We start from the raw sequence: 19,937 nt of genomic DNA, 5'->3' as shown, positions 1-19,937 counted from the left end.
TGACATAAAATTGTTAGTGTTGAACTGTAGAAGTATTGTAAAGAAAGGAATAGAATTAAGTAATTTAATAGATATATATATATTTACCAGATATTGTAATAGGAGTTGAATCATGGCTGAGAAATGATATAATGGATGCAGAAAATTTCTCACCGCACTGGAGTGTTTATCGTAGAGATAGGATTGGAATGGTGGGAGGGGGAGTATCCATTCTGGTGAAAGAAGAATTTGTAAGCTACGAAAATGTTAAAGATGAGATACATGAAATTCTAGGTGAAAGGCTCATTTCTAAAGATAATAGGCAACTTGATATATTTGGAGTGTACAGATCGGGAAAGGGTAGCACTGACGCGGATTCGGAATTATTTGATAGGATAGTCAGTTATGTGGGAAACGACATGGAAAGAAATGTGATTGTAGCGGGAGATATGAATTTGCCAGATGTCAATTGGGAAGGAAATGCGAATGACAGGAAGCATGACCAAAAAATGACAAATAAGTTAATATGGGAAGGACAGTTGATTCAGAAAGTGATGGAACCAACCAGAGGGAAAAATATCCTGGATGTGGTGCTGATAAAACCAGATGAGCTCTATAGGGAAACTGAAGTAATAGATGGTATTAGTGATCATGAAGCTTTGTGGTAGTTAAAAATAAATGCAATAGAAAGGAAGGTCTTAAAAGTAGGACTATTAGGCAGTACCATATGGCTGATAAAGGAGGCATGAGGCAGTTTCTAAAAGGTAACTATGATCGGTGGGAAACGGTAAATAAAAATGTAAACAGACTCTGGGATGGGTTTAAAGAAATTGTTGAGGAATGTGAAAGCAGGTTTGTACCTTTAAGGGTGGTAAGGAATGGTAAAGATCCACCTTATTATAATAGAGAAATAAAGAGACTAAGAAGGAGGTGTAGACTGGAAAGAAATAGAGTTAGAAATGGCTGTGGAAGTAAGGAGAAATTGAAGGAACTTACTAGAAAATTGAATCTAGCAAAGAAGGCAGCTAAGGATAACATGATGGCAAGCATAATTGGCAGTCATACAAATTTTAGTGAAAAATGGAAGGGTATGTATAGGTATTTTAAGGCAGAAACAGGTTCCAAGAAGGACATTCCAGGAATAATTAATGAACATGTGGAGTGTGTATGTGAGGCTCTTCAAAAGGCAGAAGTATTCAGTCAGCAGTATGTAAAGATTGTTGGTTACAAGGATAATGTTGAGATAGAGGAGGAGACTAAGGCCAAAGAAGTAATAAAATTTACATATGATAACAATGACATTTACAGTAAGATACAAAAGTTGAAAACTAGAAAAGCGGCTGGAATTGATCAGATTTCTGGGGATATACTAAAGACAATGGGTTGGGATATAGTACCATATCTGAAGTACTTATTTGATTATTGTTTGGTCGGAGGAGCTATACCAGATGAATGGAGAGTTGCTATTGTAGCCCCTGTGTATAAAGGAAAGGGTGCTAGACATAAAGCTGAAAATTACAGGCCAGTAAGTTTGACATGCATTGTATGTAAGCTTTGGGAAGGCATTCTTTCTGATTATATTAGACATGTTTGTGAAATTAATAACTGGTTCGATAGAAGGCAGTTCGGTTTTAGGAAAGGTTATTCCACTGAAGCTCAACTTGTAGGATTCCAGCAAGATATAGCAGATATCTTGTATTCTGTAGGTCAAATGGACTGTATCGCGATTGACCTGTCTAAAGCATTTGATAGGGTGGATCATGGGAGACTACTGGCAAAAATGAGTGCAATTGGACTAGACAGTAGAGTGACCGAATGGGTTGCTATATTTCTAGAAAATAGATCTCAGAGAATTAGAGTAGGTGAAGCTTTATCTGACCCTGTAATAATTAAGAGGGGAATTCCTTAAGACAGTATTATCGAACCTTTATGTTTTCTTATATATATAAATGATATATGTAAAGGAGTGGAATCGGAGGTAAGACTTTTTGCGGATGTTGTTATTCTCTATACAGTGATAAATAAGTTACAAGATTGTGAGCAACTGCAACGTGACCTCGAAAATGTTGTGAGATAGTCAGCAGGCAATGGTATGTTGATAAACGGGGTTAAAAGTAGGTTGTGAGTTTCACAAATAGGAAAAGTCCTCTCAGTTTTAATTACTGCGTTGATGGGGTGAAAGTTCCTTTTGGGGATCATTTTAGGTATCTGGGTGTTAATATACGGAAAGATCTTCATTGGGGTAATCACATAAATGGGATTGTAAATAAAGGGTACAGATCTCTGCACATGGTTATGAGGGTATTTAGGGGTTGTAGTAAGGATGTAAAGGAGAGGGCATATAAGTCTCTGGTAAGACCCCAACTAAAGTATCGTTCCAGTGTACGGGACCCTCACCAGGATTACCTGATTCAAGAACTGGAAAAAATCCGAAGAAAAGCAGCTCGATTTGTTCTGGGTGATTTCCGACAAAAGGGTAGCGTTACAAAAATGTTGCAAAGTTTGGGTTGGGAAAAATTGAGAGAAAGAAGAAGAGCTGCTCGACTAAGTGGTATGTGATATACTAACAATTTGTTGGTTATTTTGATCCACCTTTTCAATACAAATTACAGTTTTATGTTGCTAAGTTGTAATGTTACAACACTAATTTACCGGGACATGTTTCGCTTTTATTCACAAGCATCATCAGCCTATACAATTGCCTCAAGGTTTGTCATATTTGGGTTGTTGTTACAAATTTCATTACAAGGAATGTAAATCTAATTTTAGTGATAACAATATTTAAAACAAGAATAATATACACATTAAAAATTATGACAATATGGTTTGCAATGTTAAAATGGATTAACTCTTAACTCTAAAACACATTGACGTCCAAAACACAGTTTTTACAATTTGAAAATTTGGCTAAAAATTGTTTGCAATGTTAAAATAAAATTGATTGAACTATAATTTGGCATTAAAATTTGAGTCATAAATATAAATATTGGATGTTAATATATAGGAGCCATAGTTTCTGAAGTGCGTTGGTTTCTAGAATACAGTAACATTTCAGTATTGAGAATTTTAGTTAAGAATTGTGCTCTCTAAATAATGTTATTTGAAAAGACTGTAATTTTGCATTATGCGTGGTTAGTCATGATGATAATCTAGAATTGAAGTCTTGAGTTTGTTGGAAAATGGCTTCTAGATTTGATAAGGCTTGTTGCTGAAGTTTGGCAATATGATCAGAGGAAGTATTGACATATTTAATTCTTGTTTGTAGCGACCAGACTCTCCGTTGGAAGTTGATTGTTTTGATGTAAGTTATGGTTAAAAGGGGCTTCAATCCAAATTTTGAGTACCGGTATCTGATTATGTTTCTTTCGATTTATGGAATGGAAGAAGCATCTGGAACAAATGGAAATGAACTTAAGTAATACTGTGTGTGTGTGTGTGTGTGTGTGTTGTGCTTATAATGTGAGTGTTGATGTTGCATTATCACTTACCCCTTTGTCTGCTGCTACAGAATCTTGTGGGCCTTATTGTGTTACTGTGACTATTGTCTGTTGTGGCTCTACTCCTTGTGTTGTACGTACGAAAGAGCTGTTGTGAAGGGCGGGTAGGGGGTTGAGGGGAAGAGATGTTGGGCGGGGCGTTTGCTATTGACGTGCTACGTGGTGGGGAATTCTTATCTGTTGTCGAGGTGGGGGTAGAGGACGATCCTGCAGGCGGGCCGTTAAGCTTTGGCATGTTATGTGGAGGGAGACTTTTTTGCGTTGCCGAAATGGTTTCAGTTGTGAGTGTATTTAGATTGAATATTTTACAGAATTTGTTTTTATCTGATTTGAGATTTCGTAATAATGTTGGCAACTGCTCTATTAACGGACTTTTTATTTCGACCGCGTCATTCAAGTTTTTTCCCTTATTAAAGTATTGATCCAAATAAATATATATGTTTTCAAATTTTGTCATTAGCTTCCCCTTTTCGATTCTTTTGATTATTGTAAGGTCTTTGTCTATTGATGTGTAATGATGGCCGGTTTCTTTCATATGATTACTCATGGCGGAGTATTTATTGTGTTTTAAGGCATTAAAGTGTTCCATGTATCTGGTTAGGAAACTGCGTCCAGTTTGGCCAACATATGAAGATTTGCACTGTGCGCATGTTAGTCTGTATATTCCGGAGCCTTGAAATTTGTTATTGTAGGCATTTACTGTGTTATGGTTAAAAAATAAGTTTTTGTTAGTGTTATATGTTTTAAAGGCTATTTGCAAATCTCTTTTTTTTTTTGAGTGGGTTTGCTATTTTGTGAATCTTTGAACTGGTGTAAGTGAAGGTTGCATATTTGGATTTTTTAGTCTTTTCCGGTGTGAGGTTTGTGGCTATTTTGAGCTTTACTTTGTTGATGATTCGATTTACTATGTCTGCTTTATATCCATTGGCTAGTGCAAGTTCTTTTATAAAATTTATTTCTTTTGTAAAATTCGCGAGTGATAAGGGTATTTTGTAGGCTCTGTAGACCATACTGAAAAAGGTTGCTTGTTTGTGGGGTTTGGGGTGGAGTGAGTCATTTCTTATTGTTATTGGCGTGCGTGTTGGTTTTCTGTATATCTGATAATCAAATTTGGATTTTAAGCGTGTTACAGTAACATCTAAATAATCTAGATAACATAGAACATAGCATTATAAAACCAAACATAGAAGGAATCTGTCTTTGGCTGAGATTTGTTGACGATACATTTGTAATAACAGACAACCGAAAAAATAACAGCGAAAAAATACTTGAATTTTTAAACAACATCGATAGATACGTAAAATTTACCAAAGAAGACGAAAAAAACAACTCACTGAATTATTTAGATGTTACTGTAACACGCTTAAAATCCAAATTTGATTATCAGATATACAGAAAACCAACATACACGCCAATAACAATAAGAAATGACTCACTCCACCCCAAATCCCACAAACAAGCAACCTTTTTCAGTATGGTCTACAGAGCCTACAAAATACCCTTATCACCCGCGAATTTTACAAAAGAAATAATTTTATAAAAGAACTAGCACTAGCCAATGGATATAAAGCAGACATAGTAAATCGAATCATCAACAAAGTAAAGCTCAAAATAGCCACAAACCTCACACCGGAAAAGACTAAAAAATCCAAATATGCAACCTTCACTTACACCAGTTCAAAGATTCACAAAATAGCAAACCCACTCAAAAAAAAAAAAGAGATATGCAAATAGCCTTTAAAACATATAACACTAACAAAAACTTATTTTTTAACCATAACACAGTAAATGCCTACAATAACAAATTTCAAGGCTCCGGAATATACAGACTAACATGCGCACAGTGCAAATCTTCATATGTTGGCCAAACTGGATGCAGTTTCCTAACCAGATACATGGAACACTTTAATGCCTTAAAACACAATAAATACTCCGCAATATATATATATTTCGTATGGCATGAGGATACATTGTTACAATTTGGTTATTAACTATATTTATACATTTGAGCTCATCAATATCTGCATTGCTGCTAAAGCTGAATGTCCAGTTTTTTTAGCCAACTCACAGCTTCATCACTGGCCTCGTGGATATCCTTTATTGTCCCACTGAATCTTCGGAGTGGGCACTCTGTGACGATATGTTGAACGGTCTGAGGCACATCAGAGCAGTCGCAATAAGGATCGCTGGTAATCTTCCACTTGTGTTTCCAGAAGTTGCATCTGCCATGTTGAGTTCTGATCCGATTAAGTGATGACCAGATTTTTCTGGTTAAGTTGAAACCAGGAGGTTGCATAACTGGATCCGAAATTAGACCTAATCTGTCAGGGTTTGAAGCTGCCCACCCATAGCGCCAGGCAGTGTTAGTATGAAATTCATCTTGGACTAGCCTCTTTCCTAGTAACCAAGAAGGTTTCCTAGATTTCAGCCTGAGATCTTCACGTAGGCAGTCTTGATGTATTGGTAGAAGAGGATTGTCACAGCATTTAACCCATTCTTTCTTCAGTGCCATTTGTCTTCGGAGATGAGGAGGTGGAATATTTGAAAGAACTGGTAACCACTCCAAAGGTGTGGATTGGATGGTTCCTGATATGAGTAATCATATGAAAGAAACCGGCCATCATTACACCTCAATAGACAAAGACCTTACAATAATCAAAAGAATCGAAAAGGGGAAGCTAATGACAGAATTCGAAAACATATATATTTATTTGGATCAATACTTTAATAAGGGAAAAAACTTGAATGACGCGGTCGAAATAAAAAGTCCGTTAATAGAGCAGTTGCCAACATTATTACGAAATCTCAAATCAGATAAAAGCAAATTCTTTAAAATATTCAATCTAAATACACTCACAACTGAAACCATTTCGGCAACGCAAAAAAGTCCCCTTCCACATAACACGCCAAAGCTTAACGGCCCGCCTGCAGGATCGTCCTCTACCCCCACCTCGACAACAGATAAGAATTCCCCACCACGTAGCACGTCAATAGCAAACGCCCCGCCCAACATCTCTTCCCCTCAACCCCCTACCCGCCCTTCACAACAGCTCTTTCATACGTACAACACAAGGAGTAGAGCCACAACAGACAATAGTCACAGTAACACAATAAGGCCCACAAGATTCTGTAGCAGCAGACAAAGGGGTAAGTGATAACGCAACATCAACACTCACATTATAAGCACAACACACACACACACACACACACACACAATATTACTTAAGTTCATTTCCATTTGTTCCAGATGCTTCTTCCATTCCATAAATCGAAAGAAACATAATCAGATACCGGTACTCAAAATTTGGATTGAAGCCCCTTTTAACCATAACTTACATCAAAACAATCAACTTCCAACGGAGAGTCTGGTCGCTACAAACAAGAATTAAATATGTCAATACTTCCTCTGATCATATTGCCAAACTTCAGCAGCAAGCCTTATCAAATCTAGAAGCCATTTTCCAACAAACTCAAGACTTCAATTCTAGATTATCATCATGAGTAATCACGCATAATGCAAAATTACAGTCTTTTCAAATAACATTATTTAGAGAGCACAATTCTTAACTAAAATTCTCAATACTGAAATGTTACTGTATTCTAGAAACCAACGCACTTCAGAAACTATGGCTCCTATATATTATCATCCAATATTTATATTTATGACTCAAATTTTAATGCCAAATTATAGTTGAATCAATTTTATTTTAACATTGCAAACAATTTTTAGCCAAATTTTCAAATTGTAAAAACTGTGTTTTGGACGTCAATGTGTTTTAGAATTAAGAGTTAATCCATTTTAACATTGCAAACCATATTGTCATAATTTTTAATGTGTATATTATTCTTGTTTTAAATATTGTTATCATTAAAATTAGATTTACATTCAATGTAATGAAATTTGTAACAACAACCCAAATATGACAAACCTTGAGACAACTGTATAGGCTGATGATGCTTGTGAATAAAAGTGAAACATGTCCCGGTAAATTAGTGTTGTAACATTACAACTTAGCAACACAAACTGTAATTTGTATTGAAAAGGTGGATCAAAATAACCAACAAATTGTTAGTATATCATAGCATAGTTCAATACGGGTCTAATAATGAGATTAGTTACATGTAAGTGGTATGTTCCGAGCTGTCAGCGGAGAGATGGCGTGGAATGACATTAGTAGACAAATAAGTTTGAGTGGTGTTTATAAAAGTAGGAAAGATCACAATATGAAGATAAAGTTGGAATTCAAGAGAACAAACTTTAGCAAATATTCATTTATAGGAAGGGGAGTTAGGGATTAGAATAACTTACCAAGGGAGACGTTCAATAAATTTCCAATTTCTTTGAAATCATTTAGGAAAAGGCTAGGAAAGCAACAGATAGGGAATCTGCCACCTGGGTGACTGCCCTAAATGCAGATCAGTATTTTCGTTCATTTCATTCATTCATTAATGTTGATAGTGAGAGGTCATTTTCAATGTACTGTAATACAATGTCTGACAGGAGAACAGCTCTGACTCCCAGTGGTATGGAACTCATGGTATCTGCCCTTTTCAGACTGATGTGTAAATCATGCATGTAGGCTAGGCCCTACTCGTTAAAGTGGCAAGATAATTCTTTTTAGCACAAGCATAACTCTTGTGTTTCTTGTGCCTATATATATACAAATAAAATATGAGACCAATTGCATGGAAAAGCACCTAGTCGGATTTTTCATTTCTGAGCTGTTGGTTTGAGATGTTTGTAGCTTTAAAACTAGCATAAGATACAAAGCATTTAAAAGGAGTTCAAGCTTCTAGGAGTAATACTTCAAAAGATATTAATTATTGACTTTTGTTATTACCGGTAAGAAAAGTGTCATTTTAATTTCCATTTCCCCTTGTCCAGCTCCTGCCAGGTCGGGGTGTTGATGGCACTTCTCCACCGTTGACTCTCCTTCCACAACTCCTCTTCAGTAACAAAAGCGTATTTTGAGAAAAATGCAAAAACAGCCTTCATTAATTTTCTTACCAACTGTACAATGTTTCCATGACATCGAGTGGCGAACACTTGAACTGTTGTGTAAGTTACTTTGCTAAGAAGACTCATAGATAGTGCAAGAAGTCAAAAAATAGAAATTAAATTTTTATACCACAGACACTTTTGTTTTGCTCTGCGTTAAAATTTCATAGCCAAATTTCGGTCCATTTCCATGCAACGGGTCACATATGCAGTATATGCAGTTTACTGCAAAGATGTTAACAACTATCTTTTGGTTTAGTTGTCGTTGCTGAAAAGTGGAAATGCATTTTAGAAAAATTATTGATTAAAAAAAAAAAGTGATAAACATGCCAAAATAACTTTTTAAATGACTAAATTAGGCAATTTTATTTAATACAAACAGGTGCCTCTACCTATATATACAGTAGAGTCTCGTTAGTCCAAACTAATTGGGACGGGAGTCTGTTCGGATTACAAAATTTTCGGATTAACCGGAAAACATTTTCTAATAATAATGTTATTGTTTTTACATCCCGCTCACTACTTTTACGGTTTCCAGAGATGCCTAGGTGCCAGGATTTTCTCCTGCAGGAGTTCTTTTACGTGCCAGAAAATCTACTTACATGAGGCTGGCGTATTTGAGCCCCTTCAAATACCACCGGACTGAGCCAGGATCGAACGTGCCAAGTTGGGGTCAGAAGGCCAGCTCCTAGAACGTCTGAGGAAAATAGTGTCTACAATACAGTACAGCACATACTGTAATTTGAAATGTCCATTCTTTAGCAGTTACATTAATAAAATACTGTATAAAATTACACTAGGGTAGTTAAGAACCCGTAGAGGAGAAAATGACAATGAAAATAACATGCAAGTGGATGGAAGCTGACTCATCAATTTACAAACAGGCCAAGAAATTGTAGCTATCGTGGAGAAAGAATCTGGAGTTGATGAGGAACAGAGTGACGATGAAGAAGACCACAATGAACAACTAGTGTCAAATTCAGATGCCGCGGCCGCCTTAGAACTTGCCATACGCTACGTCGAGCAACGCTTCGCTGCTACGCCCACCGATGTGATGTTTATGAGACGCTGGTTTAACACTGCATCTTCGAGTAGGTCCCAATCACTACGGCACAAGAAACTAACAGACTTTGTAAATATAAATGACCAGTGATTGATGGTTTATGATGTGTAATTACGTTTACATTAAGTTATTCTAGTAAAATATGACTAATAAAATGCAAGTAAATCTTCATTCTATAATATGTTCTTTCATTTAAATAAGGAGAATTTTTTAAAAACTGAATATTTCAGTTTGGATTAACTGGACTTTCGGATTAACGGGACTCTAGGGATAGGAAAGGCAAAGGAGTGTGAAAGAAGTGGCCGTGGCCTTTATTAAGATACAGCTCCAACATTTACCTGGTGTGAAATTGGAAAACCATGGATAAACATCTTCAGGGCTGCCAACCGTGGGGTTCGAACCCACTATCTCCTGGATGAAAGTTCACAGCTGCGCGCCCCTAACTGCACGTCCAACTCGCTAAGGGCAGAGGAGTCCTTACAGAAGGGAAATGGGCCCTCAGGGGAGGAAATGCCACTGAAACACCGTATCAACTATAGCGTCTGTACTCCAGAAGAGCGGGTACAAAAAGCGCCTGTCCTCCATGTTAGGAGTGACCTACAAGTTTTGGCTGGCAGTAGCTCTAAAATGCCTTTTGGAGTGGAAAACCCATTGTAATAAAAACCCATATGATGATAAGAGTACTGAAGCCTTGGAAAAGCTAAGGCGTTCTCCACAAGCGACGTGCAAAATGCTAGGGCATTCTCCACAAGCGATGTGCAATTTTTGTGATGCTTGGAGAAATGTGAGAAATGGGCAACCAGCAACCAAATACATCGAGATAGCAACCATCAATGTAGTGACACTAACAGGGAAAGTGGAAGAAATTGTAGATTTTATGGTTGACAAAGATATAGCATTGTTGGAAATCAGGGAGACCAAATGGAAAGCTAGGTTAAAGTTAATTTAAAGATGACCAGGATTAGGCAGAGAAAGCTAAGGGTGTGGAAATTGCAGGAGAAGGAAATAAATGAAGAGTTTCAGACACACATTAAAACAAGTATACCTAAGGAAGACATCAGAAGGGTCGAAGAAGAATGCGCGTACTTTAAAACAGTCATGGTGGAGTCTGCAGAAAAGACCTGTGGAAGAGTATCAGGAAGGAAGAAAGATCAAGAAACACCCGGGTGGAATGACAGGGTAAAAGATATCGTTTAACGGAAGAAACAAGCTTGGAAAAGATGGCTGAGAAACAGAAAAACAGAATGCAAAACAGAATACAGGCACTGCAAGGAGTGCTCCAAGGTGGTTCAAGAAGAGAAAAAGAAATGCTGGCAAAAATTCACTGAAACTCTGCAAGAAGATATAACCAGAAGTAAAAACATCTTATTCAAGTGGGTAAAAAAGAAGAAAAACCCAGGTGAAGGTGCTAACTTCATTAAAAATGAACAGGAGGAAGTAACGACACAGAAGCAGGATATACTGCAGGGGTGGGGAAAATACTTTGAACAGCTTTACAAATTACCTTGGTACAAGGAGAAATTGAAGAAACAGATTTAGTGAAGTTGGAAGATAAGGAAAACAAGGTGTCCATGGCAGAGATTGAGTGAACCACTAAAAGAATGAAATGATGCTGGAATCGACGAGGACACCATAGAAATAAGAGCAGCAGGAGCAGCTGGTCTATAGTGGTTATATAGACTCTTCAGAGTGGTATGGAGAGAAAAGACTGTTCCAAAAGAGTGGACGAAATGGGTCATTATATCAATTTTCAAAAAAGGAAACAGGAAGCAATGTGAAAATTACAGAGGAGTGACACTGATACCTCACACAGTTAAGATCCTTGAAAGAATCTTGGATAAATGAATAAGAGACAGAATAGAGGGAAAATTGGCAGAACACCAGTAGGGAGTCAGAAGAGGCAGGTCCACAATTGATCCAATATTTACAGTGCGTCAAATGATGGAAAGGTATTGGGAATATGGAAAGGGCACGGTAGTAACATTTATAGATATTTCAAAGCCATATGACACAGTGTCCCAAGGAATTTGGTATGGAAAACATTGACAGAGGCACAGATTGGGAATGAAACAATGTAGATGGTAATAACATTTTATCAAAATCGTAAAAGCTGTGTTAGAACCAAAGTGGGTCAAACTGAATTGGTTAAGAGTTGAGACAGGCTTAAGACAGGGAAGTTTATTTTCTCCATTTCTCTTCATTATCATCATGGTTAGAATTCTACATACCCGGTAATATCAAGGAGAAGATGATGGGCGAGCAAGTAAAATCTATGCTCTTTGCTGATGAGACTGTAGTTTGGAGAGATAATGAAGAGGAAGTATAGACACAAGTTGATTTATGGAATGAGGAGATAAGAAATTTTGGGATGAAGATTAGTACTGCAAAAAGGAAGACTTTGATCATGACAAGAGGTAACAGAAAATCCAGGGGAGTGATAAAAATAGGAAATGAGCCTCTCGAAGTAATGACATTTTTTAAATATTTGGGCAGCATGATGTCACAAGATGGAAATTTGGATGGAGAAATTGATTTTAGAATACAGCAGCCTGCAAGTTTCTACCAGTGTGTGAGAGGCATTGTATGAAACAAAGATGAGCCAATGTAGTGCAAGAAGGTTTCATACTTGTCCTGTTATAAACCTATACTGACCTACGCTTCAGCAGCCTGGACGTTGACTAAGCAGAACCAAAGTAAGATACAAGCAGCTGAAATGAGGTTCTTGAGGAGCATACAGGAAAGACAAGATGAAATAGAATATGAAATGAGGAAATAAGGAGAAGCGTGGGAGTGTGTAAACTTCAAGAAGAGATTGATATATCAAAACTAAAATGGTTTGGACATGATGAGAATGCCAGGAGAGAGAATACCAAACAGAACATCATAGATGCCAACTTGTAGAAATAAAAAATAGGAAGATGTTTTAATTCTTGGATTTCATTACATATATTGCACCATGGTCTAAGTGGGAAAACGACAGGATAAAAAGCATACATATCTACAGTTACATACCACACCCGGGAAACTGGAGATGGTTTAGAATGATGATGATGATGATCTACAGTTACAATCTGAATTGACCATTAAATTTAAAATCTTAAACTAAAAAAAATAATTAAATGGTTACAAGAAAATGTACCTAATCTCACTCATTTATGACACATATGAATAATAATACAGTCGAACCTCGATATCTCTAACCTCCATTACTCGAATTTTCAGTATCTCGAACTAACTTAGATTTTCCGGCCGTTTGTCCTATTCTTGACGTGTATTTATTTCTCTATTCTCAAAATTCTGTTATACGAATTTCTCGATTTCTCGAAGCAAACATTTCCTCCCTTGAAGCAAAAAATACTCTGTAACTTGAATTTTCTGCAAAATTAACTGTGCAATACAGCATTCGCGGTTTGTGAGGAACAGTTAACAAGTAAAGAAAGGGTCCCAGTGAAGTTGGAAACTAATATGACGGCAACCAAAAACTCGAACTTCTAGTGATCGGCAAATCCTCGCCATTTCTCGGGTATCAATTACCGGTCATGTACGAAAGCAAGCCCAGAAGTCGTGGATGACAAGCTCCATTTACGAAACTCAGCTGCGTGTATTGACAAGAAGTTTCAACGTGAAGGGAGGAAAGGTTAACCGCAACAAACAGAAGAGACTAATGGATTTTTTTTTCCAAACGTGTTAACGAGGCTATATTTCTTGTTTTGCTATTGTATATACTGTGTCCTGTCTTCTAAAACATTGCTATAATAAGTGTTATAATTAAAGTGATGCCATAAAATAGTTTCTTTGTATATGTTTAAGTACCGTTAAACATAATGCATTCAGTAAAAGCCCGTAGATATATATGATTCGATTATGTGCTATACATGCTCAAAAACAGTGTTCTGTATATCTCGAAATTTCAATAACTTGAAATAAAATTTCTCTCCCGAGGTGATTCGCACAACAGTTTCCTTTATTAGACTGCAAAATGAACAGAAATTTAATTATATAGGTATCTCTGAACACTTGGAGAAAATGTTTGTTATGCTTTCTGGCCATCTTCAGCCTTAATGTAATACATCTAATAACTAAACAAATGTACAAACACACAAATGACATCAAAACAAATTTGTTTTACATTACGGATGGAGAAGTCATTATTTCAGCAGACTTGGACAAAATGCTAACATTCTTCAAGTCTTGATTGATCCCAAGTGCTTCTAAGACCAAGGTTTCATGTTCCATCCCAGCAACCAACTCGCAAACTACGAGCCATCTGTTTTATTCCTTGGTGAAAAACTAAAGTACAAGTCATTCCCTGGACAGAACTCTGAGATACAAAGGAACATCTCACCAAGTTCTCTCACAAAATCACTACAAGGAATAACATCCAGCACAAGCTTTGTAGCAGTTTCTGGGGAGCCCTCGGCTGACTGCTTACGATTAACGGGTATCAGTGTTGTCTACTTTACAGCAGAATACTGTGCCCCGGTATGGCTGGAAAGTGCACATGTGCATAAAGTGGATACTAAGCTGAATGATACCATGTGCTGCATAACTGGTACTGTACAGTCCACACCTCGCCACTGGTTACCCATACTTAGTCATATCCCACCACCCCATCTGAGGAGAAAGGAAGCTCTGCTGAGAGAAGCAAAGATGATCTGGTCATCTCCCTCATTACCCGTTCACTATGAGTAATGAGGCTTTAAATGTATAAAGTTTTTTATTTTAATAGGGAGATGTCACACATAAATGAATGACTAAGGGTCATTTCAACCATTGGCTGTTAAACTAGATGGCAACTACGCAGGAAGTAAACTACCTGGGGGTGTGAATCAGCTGGTACTTTGGCTTGCGTGCTACCACCTCTGTGAAAGCGCTAGGTAGCTACCTGGAGCTAGACACCAATCTACGGGGTTGGTTAGACTGATTTTTAGTAATTACTTGTTTTCGACTGAGGTGCTACCTACCGTCAGATGCATGAAGCTCATTTCAATAGTCTTATTTTCCTGTGCTGGCTTCTGCTGATTATCACCAACAAACCTAATGAGGGGAGTCTGTAGAGTTACCGACAATGAATTATGTCAAGCTTCCATTAGTTTAATCTTTAAGTTTCAGAAAAAATGACATGACGTATGACTTTTAGTGCCAGGAGTGTCCAAGGACAAGTTTGGCTCGCCAGGTGCAGGTCTTTCGATTTGACACCGTAGGCGACCTGCGCATCGTGATGAGGATGAAATGATGATGAAGACAACACATACAGCCAGCGCACGTGCCAGCGAAATTAACCAATTATGGTTAAAATTCCCGAACCTGCCGAGAATCGAACCCGGGACCCCTGTGACAAAAGGCCAGCACGCTAACCATTTAGCCATGGAACCGGACTAAGGTTCAGAATAAATACCTAATAGGGCTTAAAATCTCAAGATTTTAACGTTTAAATTTTCTTACACCAGTTATAAGCTGTCATGTAAGGCAACGTTTCGTAAAGTATTTTTGTAATAGAGTGGTTGAGGTGCTCACTGCAAAATAGAAGGTACTGGTACGCAGGTTTGCTTTGTATTTTTATTTACTATAAATTCAAATTAATTTTCATTCCCTGCTGTTATTCTTAACTCTCTTTTACGTGCTTCCATATACGTATATACAAACTCATCTTCCTTAAGCACTTTCTGCCTTTGAGCATTCTATCTGCAAGCTTACGTGCCTCCATGATCCTCTATTTGCAACCAGCTCTGTGACCTCGTTTAGCTCCACATGCTTGCCTTTATTGATAATTTATTTCATTCTAATGTTCAACTTTATGAAGATAAAATTGTAATTCAAGAAGTCAAACAGAGCAAAATATCCATTTATAGGAAGAGGAATTCGGGAATTGAAAAATTTATTAGGGGAAATGTTTGATAGATTTCCAAATTTCTTGAAACTGTTTACGAGAACACTACATAAACAATTTATAAGGAAGCTGCTACCTGGGCAACAGTTCTAACTGCCGATCAATGATGACAAACTGATCCTAACATCACTCTTTGTAAGTAGCATACATATGAAATATTTTCCTAGTGGACATAATATTGTGATTAAACATTTTACTGAAATACATTATCAACAAAATAATGTATGAAAAGAGGCATGCAGATGAATACAACAGCTAATTATGCAAATAAAAACATTTGGCATAATGAAGACTTGAACCTATACAGGCCCTACTGCATATTATGAAGCAAGCATGTTAGCCACTAAGCTAACAGAAAGCTCGTGAAAGCTCAGCTCCATACAATACTTATACCTGCTGTTTGAAAACTCAAAAATTAAAATTGGAAACTTAAAGCTCAGTTGAGACAATTTTCAAATACGTTTTGATTTTGTATCCTTGTAGAGTTTCTTCGCTGAAGCTTGACATATTGTGTGTGTTCCCGATGCTGTAGATGCGAGAGGCTAGTGTGATCATTGCAACTCAAGGGAAGCACTCATATTTACAATCCTGCAATACAATACTGATCACTGTTACGGTATCAAGCTTTTATCAACATACTAAGGTAATTTAAGCTGTTTGTCACCAAAAAAACTGCTAATAATGTTCAGCTCTCAAAACTTGCCCAGCAGGTAAAGTCTTATCGGACCCACGAATTGGCTGATAAACTGTGCGATGGGTAACTATGATTTATGCTGCCGATAGCGCTACGCAAGAGTGGTTGCACGGAAATATAATTTTACTCAGAGGACAAGTTACGCGCTACTTTACCTGTAGGTGGTAGAAATGGCCCTAAGGGAAACAAACAAAAACAGGCAATGTAAATGCACTGAGAAGTTGAAATGTATATGAAATGAACTGATACTTGACATATAGTATAAAATCTTTCAGTATGGCTTTGCTCAAATTGGTATAATGATGTAATGGCACACTGTAGTAATAGAATAGGGTATAACTGCAGACTAATATGTGGAATATCAGTACAATGAACTCATATCATAAAATACTCACTGTCAGCTCATTCCCGTAGAAGAGCCGATTAGGTAGGTTCAGTATGACTGGATGTGACCGGTAGTTACTAAGAAGCTTGGTTATGTAATGGTTATCATACATCTCATCTTCATTCTTCCTATAAATGTCACAGGTGACCATAAGCCTTTCCAAAAGAGAAACACCTAAGAAAAATGAAATCTATTTCACTTCATCATATAACAACAAGCCAACATATACAGGCATAATTTTGCTTTGTACAGATAAAGAAATTCCCTTATATATAACAGGTTCAAACTAAAAATATGGCATAATGTAGAAAATCAAGATGGTCTAAGGCAGTGGCAGTATAAGCAAAGTAGACGCATGGAGAGTTATAAAAAAATACAAAACATGACAAATATGATGTAAATATTCCAAAATGTCCCATTCAACCTGAAAATATGATCAATAAAATATATTGTGACATCTATATAACATATCTAAATTAACAGACTTTACATCAGGAAGGAACTGTGACTACTAGTTCAATGGTCAGTGAAGAGGCCCTTGGTTCAGAGGGTCCCGTGCACGATTTCTGATCGAGCTGGAGATTTTAGCTATGTCTGATTAATTCCTCTAGCTTAGGAACTGGATGTCTGTCTTAATACACACCACTTCACAGACACAAAACATATCACAATACCAACCACAGAGACATGCAATAGTGAATAAATAAAAAAAAGTCCCTCATTGGGAAATTAGACTTTTCATCAAAATAGGATTCTCAAAAGTACCACTAACAAAGCTTGCATTGTGGCTATAAGGGAACTATGAACAAAAATGTTCATAAGTGGAGGAGAAAGAGCAACCTAAAATGATCATAAATAGTCTGAAAGGAATTATAGACTGTTGACGACTAGTCACATAAAATGAATGTTTATACCCTAGGAAGTTACTTTAGCTTACTACAGAAATTTCTGGTATTAACACCAACCAAGGATACAACAGGGTGCGGCGGACCTATGTTTGCTGTGTTAGCCGGGCTAACACCATCTAAAACAAAAGTTCAATGGATATGGCTACATGATATTATGGCATATAAATTGTTTATTTAATATTGTACACTATAGCAACCATAAAGACTAATTAGTTCCCATATAGATAACACATTAAGTGACAAAAGCTTCCCATCTGTCGAACGATGAAGATATGCTGACTGTGTGCCCTGTTTGCTGTTTTTCCGAGGCCAACATAAGGCATTTGAATTCAATTGGGGCGTGCTTAAACGTCTGATGAACTCTGAAACACAGCACACAGGCTGACCATGCTGGCTAGTAGGCTTGCATGTTTAACCAGTCGAGAGGCTAACTTAACAGTAATCACTTGGAATGTTCAGTGGCGACTGCTATGAGCATGCCTTGTGCCTGTATTGGCTTTGTTGTTGTTAAATGGAGATTCAGTTATGATGGAGGATGAATGCGGCTGTGTTATTGAAGACTTATTAAAACATTCATTTTCTAGCGAAACATTTTCTGCTAAGAAACAAATTATAGACAATGGGAGACCCACTCCTAGTATATCATCTATGAGAACAAAAGGAAGAGGCAAAGTGTATTGTTTTAATGATTCCTGGTACACAAATGATACGTGGCTGTAGGAAGTCATGCTCTTTGTATTGCTAGCCTTGATTTTTATTTTCAATAGAAACAAATGATTGGGGAATGAAGGGAGATTGTGATGTTAACAGTTATTATGTACTAAAGAAATTACATGAACAGTCTGTAGACCATGTTCAATTCCAAAACAGTTTTACTGAAGTTTGGTAGCACTAGAATAGAGGAATCTCTAAGTCTTGACTTTAAAATTGATCAGGACGAACATAATGATAAAGTTAAAGCAAACAGGTACATAAGTTACCGTAGTCAGTTATCTAAAACTGTATATGCTGTTTATTTCCTGGCAGGGCAAGAGATGCCTGTTAGGGGCTATAGTGTACTAAACCATGACTCAATTTAAGAGGAAATTTTGTTGAATTGCTCCTTTAGAGCCACTTACGATGAAAAACTATTGAACCATTTGGAAAACCTCTGCTGCTTTTCTTCCTACTTCTCACGATATCCAAAATGACTTAATTCAGTCTCAGCAGTTTTGTTAAATAAAATAAAAGAAGAGATCAAAGTAGCACACTCTGTAACTGTGATAAAAGATAAGGCCATGGACTTAACCACATATATCCCAGCTTTTTTCTGTGCTTTGTTATGTTACAATGAAATTCAGGAGAAATTTATTAAACTCACTGATGTAAGTATTGATTGTTCTGCTGTTTCTCTGGCTGGGCATGTTTTCAGTTTATTCCAATTTGGTGACAAATTAGTTACTCAAACATACAATGGGTATTCTGTTATGGCTGGAGCACATAACGGTCTACAACAGATTATATTTGCCAAATATCAGTCGGACTTATTTGTGCACTGTTATGCATACAAGCTAAACCTAGCACTAAATCTGTTACAGGCATTAAGGTAAAGTATTCCCTGAAACTCTGCCTGGGTTTGCAACTTATCTCTCAAAATCTTTGAAGAGAAAAGCTCCATTTGAGGAGTTTGCTACCTAAGCATTTGCCATTAGTTGCCCTGACCTGCTGGATACATACAGAGCGTTTAGTTGAAGTAATATCAGACGTAAAATAGGGTCTGAAAATTTTTTTCAGGACAGTCATAAGCAACACTGAAGAATGGGATGGTGAAACAAGAATCTGCTTGACAGGTTTTTTTGCCACTTTACAAGATTTTGAATTTATTTCTCTCTTAAATTTCTTTTCACCCGTACAGCCTCAAGCAAAGTATCTTGTTCAACATTTTACAAACCAAAATTAATGACATAAATTAAATAATTTATTAAGGTGCGCTCGAAAGAGCATTACTTAACCTAGTAAAAACATTTACAAATTAGCAATTTTTATATTCTCAGTTCAAAACTTTAGAGTTTTCCCTACTATATTCGCTAATTGATTTCACCCTTTTCGGACATTCCGTTATATGATATAAACTGCACTTCTGATCACAGAGTGTGCAAACGCACTCATTGTTTGGCTTATGAAAGGTGGTATTCCTGCAAATACAGTGATGAAAGCCATGTATGGCCAGCCTGGTAACAACATGCCTTTGCTCTTGACCTTCTTTAGTCCAGTTTCTGTCACATATAGCGCTTGTGCTGTAGAACTCCTCTTCTATCTCTTCTCTCTTCGCCTCTCTCTGTCGTTGAAGCTTCTGGCTTGATCTAGTAGCTGGCAAAGAGTGTTTTAATCGTATGTCTTCTATGAAGAAGGTTTCCCCTCATAAGAACATAAACTAGCCTAGAAGGGGATGCCTTGCTCACACCCATAACTCTCTTCATGAAATACGCCTTCACCTTCTCAATTTCCGTTAAGTCACTAAATGACAGCTTTTCCCATATTAT

The 19,937-nt window shown here is 37.0% G+C and overlaps 1 protein-coding gene across 8 annotated transcripts in view; it reads right to left on the bottom strand.

The window, feature by feature from the left end:
* The window catches only part of LOC136876309 (putative helicase mov-10-B.1), a 481,476-nt gene that overhangs the window by 89,262 nt on the left and 372,277 nt on the right, over positions 1-19,937 (bottom strand). For all 8 annotated transcript variants that reach the window (XR_011018462.1, XM_068228374.1, XM_068228371.1 and 5 more), the window contains one exon: positions 16,518-16,681. Coding sequence is in view for 7 of the 8 variants with exons in the window: in XM_068228374.1 (XP_068084475.1) it covers positions 16,518-16,681 (164 nt within the window). In the remaining variant the exon portion in view is untranslated. The remainder of the gene's footprint in view (positions 1-16,517; positions 16,682-19,937) is intronic.

The sequence above is a fragment of the Anabrus simplex genome, chromosome 6, assembly GCF_040414725.1.
Source record: "Anabrus simplex isolate iqAnaSimp1 chromosome 6, ASM4041472v1, whole genome shotgun sequence".
In the NCBI taxonomy this organism is placed as follows: Eukaryota; Metazoa; Arthropoda; class Insecta; order Orthoptera; family Tettigoniidae; genus Anabrus; species Anabrus simplex.
The sequence above is the reverse complement of the archived record's forward strand: the minus strand, read 5'-3'. Positions and strand labels throughout refer to the sequence as shown.